Genomic DNA, 8,235 nt, shown 5'->3' with positions numbered 1-8,235 from the left:
AATATAAGTAAATGAATCATATCCAGTCATATTTGTTGTTAATTGGGCCCAAATATCAGGAGCCCAGATATTACTATTGTGACCAGCCCTAGATGTTACCTAAAATTAATTAAATAGGCCACACACGTATCGGTATCTGTACCGGTTGATATCGGAATCGGAAATTGAGAGTTGGACGATATCGGCATATCGGATATTGGCAAAAAAGCCAATATTGGACATCCTTAACGTTAAATGACTCAGATTACATCGGAAGCAAAGAAAAACTTGTGGTGGTAGAATCTGTAATGTCAATACGGTTCCTACCTCTTTGCTCTTGTTCGGAGGCGTCTCCATGCATAACGCAGGCCCCTCCATCGATCTGGTTGAGGAGGGCAGGGCAAAGGAAGCTGAAGTCTCCGAGGGTGAAGCCCACTTCCTGAGACATCCCGTGTGAGGAGAGGATGCTGGAAGCGTTCAGACACTGGAGGGAAAACACAAAAACTCACTCAGTGTTTCCCGAAGTGTGTATTATCCAGGAAAACAGTATCAGACTGGGACCAATATCATATGACTCGGATCAGGACATCCCTAACAAGGATTTCTAGAACATTTTAGTAAGGTTTGACTGGTCTGGGTTTTTTTTAGGACTGATACTAATGCCAATTATTGGTATTCAACAAAGGCCAATAACCGATATCTGGAACCGACATACATTAAATGTAATCTTGTAACAGCATGTGATGGCAGGAACCTGTCATTCATAACTAGGCTTCATCATTATTAGGGGTGACTGTAACTGAATATGTAAACTAGAAATAGGAGTGATTAAATTAGAATTTTCTCCTCTGTTTATGTGGGATCGACTGAAAGTGATCAGTTTGTCTTCTGAAGTTCGTCACTGTTCTTTATTTTCTTAATCTTTCACTGTTCTGTCACTTTCATTGCCAATTAAGATCTTAAAGTAACATTCATTATTGTTTCCAGACTCAGGTTCAGGTTAGTCTCTAGCTGCCTTCTGAAATCAAAACTTAGCCACCAGCCACAAGCTTTGCCTCAGCCACTGTGGGAGCAGCTAGTTTCCTGGTTTGTGTTTCTTGTTCAGTTTTCTCTGCTTGAGAGACACTTCTGAGGAACGAGCAATGACGGACAGAGAGAGGAGGCTGCATCAAACCTGAAGTAGCTCATTTAATTAATCTGTCAATAACTTAAAGATGTTAAGAAAAATGCCAAATATTGGCCACAATAATTGGCAAGGCTAATAATCAGTCAACCCTAGATTTCAGTATAGAACGTGGAATGTGATTTCATTAAAATGTTTTCAAATCTTGTCGAAGTCATCTTGTATTGGAAAAATTACAGCTGTTTTATGGTGTTGTGTCATACCTCTGCCCTGTCCAGGCTGTGGTTGCGGAGACGATCCTGGTTCATGTGGTCATGGTCGTGGTCATGGTCATGGTCGTGGTCGTGGTCGTGGTCGTGGTCATGGTCGTGGTCATGGTCGTGGTCATGGTCGTGGTCGTGGTCGTGGTCGTGGTCGTGGTCGTGGTCATGGTCGTGGTCATGGTCGTGGTCATGGTCGTGGTCATGGTCGTGGTCGTGGTCGTGGTCGTGGTCGTGGTCGTGGTCGTGGTCGTGGTCGTGGTCATGGTCATGGTCATGGCCCCGGCTGATTGATGCCTGAGTCTGACTCTCAGTGATCAGTCGGGCAGCATTTCCTCCGGTGGTTTCCTCTCCTGTAGGACTCTCTGGGTTGCCATCTTGCGCTTTGTCCACCAGCTGAGCTCTGTACGCCGCCGTGGTCCTGACCTCCTGATCTGCCGCCATCAAAGTTTTCTTATCGTGCAGGTTGACGTGACGGTCCAGGTTCTCGCTTTTCTTCCCCGGTGTTCCGTCCTGGTTCTTTGGAAATTTCTCTGGTGGCGCATCGCCGCGTTTATGGCGATGCGAGTTGTTGTCATCGTGCACGTGGTGGTGATGGAGGTGGTTGTCATGGTGATGGTGGTCATGGTGATGGTGGTCATGGTGGCCCGGCTGCTCGTGATGTTGCACCGTGACGGTTCTGACGCGATCCAGCCCCACGCTCTGCAGGAGGCGCTTCAACCCGGCCAGAGAGATGGTGCCGTTTTCTCCATATCTTTTAGATTCGATGCAAAAACACAGTGGAGCACTTTGTTAGGTTCATGTAAAATTATATAAATGAACAACAGTGACATTCAAGACCATTATTCACAAAATTCTGCTCAAGTGAATCTCTCTGTCGTTAATATTTAGCTGTGCTTTCTGGGGGGGTGGGGCGGTGGTTAGCACCGTTGCCTCGCAGCTAGAAGGTCACGTCCCAGTGAGGACACCGGGGATCTTTCTGTGTGGAGTTTCTAGGTTCTCTCCCACAGGCCAAAAACATGTTGTCGGTGTGAATGTGAGTGTGCTTGGTTGTCTGTCTCTAAGTGTAGCCCTGTGACAGACTGGTGACCTGTCCAGGGTGTCCCCTGCCTTCGTCCTACGTCAGCTGGGATAGGCTCCGGCCCCCCGCAACCCTAGTGAGGATTAAGCAGTGTATAGATGATGGATGGATGGATGTGCTTTCTGGGGCTGGTGCACCAGCAAAGATGCATCAACTGGAAACGGCTGAGCTCAGAGCTGAACAGGAGAGAAAGTGTCGAGTCGAAGGTGGAAAAACTGGGGGAAAAACTTCTAATGCTCCAGATAAAGAATCAGAGGAAGGACAATAATCTGAAAAAGAAAGCGAATGATGGCAAGGAACTCGGCCTTTGCGTAATTACACTCACTGCCAGAGGGGGGAGACAGAGGCTCCAAACTGCAAATCTAAAGCAAAGACCTAAACTAAAGGAGAAAAAACATCAGTTTTTCCTCAGTTTTCACAAGACTCGATGTATAAACTGCCCTTGTTGCTGTTTCGGCATCTAAAAGTGTGTTTGGGTTTCATCCAACCTGACGACTGATCTACGTACAGTAACCGCATCCTGCTGGAGCTGCTGACAACTAAAAAAACATCAACCAAAGATTTCAAGTCTCAAGCATTTTTTCAAAAGTTTGAAAAACAAATTTAATAGTAGTTTTTAAAGGATAATTCCTTTAAGACGTGTTTTCCACTAATGACAGTGTTTGGTCTCTGTAGAACAGGCTAACTTTGCACTTGGAACACCCCCATGTTTTCACAGCTTTTACTCAGAGTCGACTCTAAACAAACTGACACCATGTGAAAGAAGTCATCTGTGTTTCTACATTTTGTTGAAACCGATGGACAAAAAGTGGAGTTTGAGTATCACAGCTCAACAACCAACACGTCAGATCCAAAAACAGCAGCTAACTTGTCTGTGTTTTATTCCTCAGTGGTTCTTGCGCTGCATCACCCGTTAATATGTGTTCAGAAATCATATGAATGGGTTCAGCTGCTCTGCTCCCAGTCTGTTCTGATCATATAACTGGGTATAATAATATAATATGCTTCAAACACTAGTTTTTTTTCTTGGTTTATAATTCATTTAGGCTAATAAGACTTCAGATAGTCACTCAGAGCTCTGTGGGACATTCAGTTCATCGACAGATAATATGCCAACTTATTTCCCAAGGCTTTCTGTGGTTGAATATAGTCGTAGATCCACGGCTCTCTGAAAAGAGCTGAAATAAACCAGAATTATCCTTTAAGGACGAGTAAGGCGCTCAATGACACAATTCTCATTCGTCACTGGAGGTGATGTAAAACCTTTGTTCTAAGACATCATGAAAATATCCTTCTACTGCTGGTCCGAACACAAGCTTCAACTCATCTTCAGCAAATTCTGCACAAACATTAACATCTGTAACTCGGTGTGAAAAAACCGTGTTCCTGCTCACCTGTTGAACAGAGCCTCCAGGTGTTGCCTCTGGCTCCACTCGGCTCTCTGCGTGTCGACCACAGCCGACAATAAACGCACCGCGCCGCTCGCCTCCGTTGTGGACGGGCTGCAGTCCGAACCAGCCGAACCATCGCTCAGGGCAAAGAGAAACCCGAAGACCAGGAAGACGGTGTTCATTTCCTCCTTCATCGTTTCTGCAGGCGAAACAGGAAGTCTTCAAACACAGACAGAAGCAGTTAAATCGGCTCAATCATCACAAGGACAGACGGGCATACAGAAATACATTTAAAACTGGCAAAACTATAATGTTCACATGTCAAATTCACATAGTTTTGGACTGTAGAGATTCTCCAGAAACTACACAAAACGCTGAGTGACACCAACAACAATCATAACAGTAAACAGCAGTAAATTTGGTTATCAATTAATAATAATAATAATAAAAAGGCAAAAAAAGTACCTCTTCAATGATAATATTCCTTCTGACAAAGGAAAAATGTAAAATTTATCAACTTGGACTCTGGAAATAATTCACTGTTTGCTTATACACCCAACAATTAACTAAAATAATAATATAATAATAAAAACAACCAAAAAATTAAGGACACATAGGAAAGGAGAATTACCGGTGACTTGATAAAGTGTGACAGCTAGAAAATAATTACTAAAGTCAAAAACAGACGTCAATTAAAGCCTATTATAGATCACACTGTAGAAAAATTTGAACTCAATAATTAATAATTATTTTTTACCTGTCACACTTCATCAATTTATAGTTTATTTTGCCTTTCTTATGTGTGATGTGCATTTTTTATAGTTAATAATATTGTGTTGTAGCTGCAGGCATTTTCTCAATTAACCATTTGCTCCTCAGATTAAATCCTGAGCTCCTTCACAGCGGTCACAATATTTTTTTCATTTACTGTTAAAGTCAGATCTCTTCAGCAAAGTAAAACAATTTTCTGTCATGTGACTGTTTCATTACGTTGATTTCTTTTGTTTGTTTCAGTCTCACAACAGGATATTTTCAACAGTGGTAATATTGTGTGTATGAATACTTTCATTGTGGAAGAATCTGGACAAAACAAAAAACACTGATCAACATTTTTGTACCCTTTTTTGACATTTTAGAGACCAAACAACTAATTGACTAATTAGGAAAATACTCAATAACGAAAGTAATCGTTATTTGGAGCTGTAAATAACACAAAAACACTACATTCTTGGTAAACTGCCACACCACTGTAGATCTTCACACGGTTAAATGTCTTTTTTAACTATTAAAATAAAAATAGACTATTGGAATAAAACTAATAGTATCATTTTAAAACAGGTTGTGGTCAATAGAGCCAATTGTGGATATTTGATACTATTATTATATTTAGTAAGATCATTACAGCCAAACAGCAGCTGTCTAATACAAGTAACTGATTAAACAGTACTTAGTGTTATTCATGTATTAGAGCACTTGTACATCTGACGGTTTATATAGAGGAATTAACACCATTACACAATAACGTGGATACACAACATGTGTTATGTTGTGTAAACAGGATATAGATCACTATAAAAACACCACTTACTCAATAAATCCTAAGCTCACAGTTGCATCCCACACAGATGGAAAAACGGTTTCCTGATTTGCTCTGTGTTCAGCCGAATTGAACAGCAGCTTCTCTAAAATGTGTTTAGCAAAAGTTCACAGCGCTGCCTCACTGCCCGGAGACGACGAACTAAAATTAGAGGTTTTCTGAACGGAGTATGGCTTACAGCTAATACACGTTCGCCGGTATCGGCTGTTGGGTATCCACACTTAAGCTCACAGTTACATCCCACACAGATGGAAAAACGGTTTCCTGTTTTGCTCTCTGTTTAGCCGAATTGAAGAGCAGCTTCTCGAAAATGTGTTTAGCGTAAGTTCACAGCACTGCTTCACTGCCAGGGGACGATGAACTAAAATCAAATGTTTTCTGAACGGAGTATGGCTCACAGCTAATACACGTTAGCTGGTTTAGGCGGTTGGGCATCCAGCTTCATTAAGCAAACGCCAACATTAGAACCAGTGAAATAAACCTGATGTTTAACACTCGATGAAATGTGATGTTTGCGATTATAACACCACTTCGGCCGCTCACCTCCGCGTTGTAAACACACAAATAGCAGGGTTAGCCTCCCTGCTAGCCGCGGTTAAGTGTATAAATTTCCCGGAGGATGCTGACGGAGGGCATCTGCCGGGTGGCTGCGGCCCAGACTCGGGCCTCGTGTTCCCGCGGAGCCTCGGCCTCAGTCCGCCGCTCAAATGAACCCGTAAAAAATCACCAAATCCATCTCCGGAGTTACAAGCTGCGGCCACGCGTGTCCGTGTGCGACCGAAGCCCGCTGGAGGTAAACAGAAACACGTTGGGTCTGTGCGCTCTGCACCAGCCCGGTGCCGTGTGCACAAAGACGGCAAACCCGGAAACTGCAGCCTGCCGCTGCCGCCGCCGTGCGGAGCGGACCGGAGCCGACACGCTGCGCCCCTAACCGGCTTTAAACCGAACAAAAACGCGGCTGTAAATGTGTGGAAGTGACTTACAGTAAACTGGAGTGTTCTGCTGGATCCTCTCCGGGGGTGAGTGAGCTCTTAAGGCGGCCGCTCGGTGCTCTTCTGTCCGGTAACAACGGAGGATGGATGTGAACTAATGGTGAGTGATGTGTCATGCGCAAAAGCCTAAGAGCGGATGCTTTACAGTGAATCAGAAGAGCCAACTCCCATCGAGAAAGAGCCGGCTCTCTTCTTTTCCGCCGCTCAGTGGCTCAGCTCAGCTCACGGTAGAACTTTGTTTTGATTGGCAGCATGGCGGCCTTGTGGCCAATCACATGTGAGGATTTAGTGCCACAGCTGATGTTATAATGGAGATGTGATGCTATCATGAGGAGCCCCTCATCCAAAGAGCAGAAGAGCCACTGAGCTGGTGGCAGGTAAAGGCCTCAGTCTTCCCCCACCTGGTGAAGGTGATGGAGGAGAGACAACATCTGTTCCCTCTGAGAGAGTCTGTCACAAACAGTGCAGATAATAACCCAGAGGAGAGCCCGCATCAGTCCAGCTAGGCTGAGACATTTCATTTTTTTGAATGCAAACCTGCACTAAGGACATACTGATTGGTGTTTGAACTGAGTTTTGTTCTGTTTCTGTTCTGGTTCTGTTTTGTGGGTTTGTTTGCAGTATTTTGTTCATTTATTTTCATGTTAAATTAAGGCTAAAAGGTTGATTAAAATATTAAACAAAAGTTAGAATGCCTGCTTTTGTAACATAAATACACAACATTAGGCCATTTTAAGGCTTCTCATAAAAACAGTAAATTCAAAAGGGTTTATCAACACACAAAGCATTCATATTTGCCAAGTTAGGCTAAACTTTGAGGCTACAGATGATAATAAACTAAGAGCCGTTTGGGAGCTGTAAGAGCCGGCTCGTCTTCAGGAGGCGTGTCACAAGAGCCGGCTCTTTGAAAAAAGCCGAACTTCCCATCACTGGTAATGGTGCGTTCAGAGACTACCGGAAATCTGACATATGTCTGTATACCTCACAAAGCACCAAACAGGGGAAGATGGGAAATGCAAAGAAATTACATATGAAAAAGCAGCCAATTTTTTATTACAAAGAAATAATGTGGTGTTTGAATGATGCCATATAATAATAAATGTTGAAAAATAATGTTGACAAAAAGTAAAACAACAAAGTGAAAAGAGACATGCAAAACAAACGTTCAAATACAAAACCACCAAGGCCACATTTTACCAAGCGTCTGTTCCATAAATTGAATTTTCCAGATAATCCAGGCTTTTTCAGTTAGTCTGATTTAATTTCAGGTTACTTCAGTTCCATAAAGCAAAGTCAGTATAGTTCAAGCTCAGTTACTCTGGATACATACAATGAAAAACCAACAGGATTCAGTGATCTGTACCAAGAAGCAGATTTGACAGTCAGTCTTTCTTTATGTAGTTCTTCTCATCAAAACCAGCTCTCTTTGTTAACAGGTTTTCTGCTTCAGACTCTGAGTGTGTTCATAAAAAAGGCACATTAAACACGTCATGTGACTTTTTTTTTTTTTTACACCCAAAATGGACCAAAGGTAGGCATCTACTTCAATCAGCAGGTTGTTATACACTGAGGAGTATGTGGTGCTGTGTTGATAAATTAGTTTTATTGATCAATGGAGCTGCTTATTTCTAACACGACCAACAGACTAATCAGTTAATCTGTGTTCCATCAGCTGCACTGTAAAACAGAGTCGGCAGCAAATCAGGGACAAACATAAAACACATTTATGTGACTTCTGCATCACCAGCTGAATACATGTAGGTTCCCATGGCAACACGATGCATACAGTGTGCGACACTGTAACTGCACAGC

At 42.9% G+C, this 8,235-nt stretch overlaps 1 protein-coding gene across 2 annotated transcripts in view; it reads right to left on the bottom strand.

The window, feature by feature from the left end:
• Positions 1-7,048, bottom strand: part of LOC103371035 (zinc transporter ZIP6) — a 20,102-nt gene extending 13,054 nt beyond the window's left edge. The window contains exons 1-4 of one of the 2 annotated variants that reach the window (XM_008300250.1): positions 6,415-7,048; positions 3,838-4,053; positions 1,598-2,116; positions 307-476 (exon numbers count right to left, since the gene is read on the bottom strand). In XM_008300250.1, coding sequence (XP_008298472.1) covers positions 307-476; positions 1,598-2,116; positions 3,838-4,053; positions 6,415-6,539 — 1,030 coding nt within the window. In that variant the 5' untranslated portion in view covers positions 6,540-7,048. Of the gene's footprint in view, positions 1-306; positions 477-1,365; positions 1,477-1,597; positions 2,117-3,837; positions 4,054-6,414 lie in introns of those variants that run through there. The other variant, XM_008300249.1, reaches the window with a different exon arrangement.
• Positions 7,049-8,235: the final 1,187 nt, after the last annotated feature.

Source organism: Stegastes partitus, unplaced genomic scaffold (genome assembly GCF_000690725.1).
Source record: "Stegastes partitus isolate 25-593 unplaced genomic scaffold, Stegastes_partitus-1.0.2 Scaffold1515, whole genome shotgun sequence".
NCBI lineage: Eukaryota > Metazoa > Chordata > Actinopteri > Pomacentridae > Stegastes > Stegastes partitus.
Note: the sequence above shows the minus strand (reverse complement) of the source record. Positions and strands in the feature narration are given on the sequence as shown.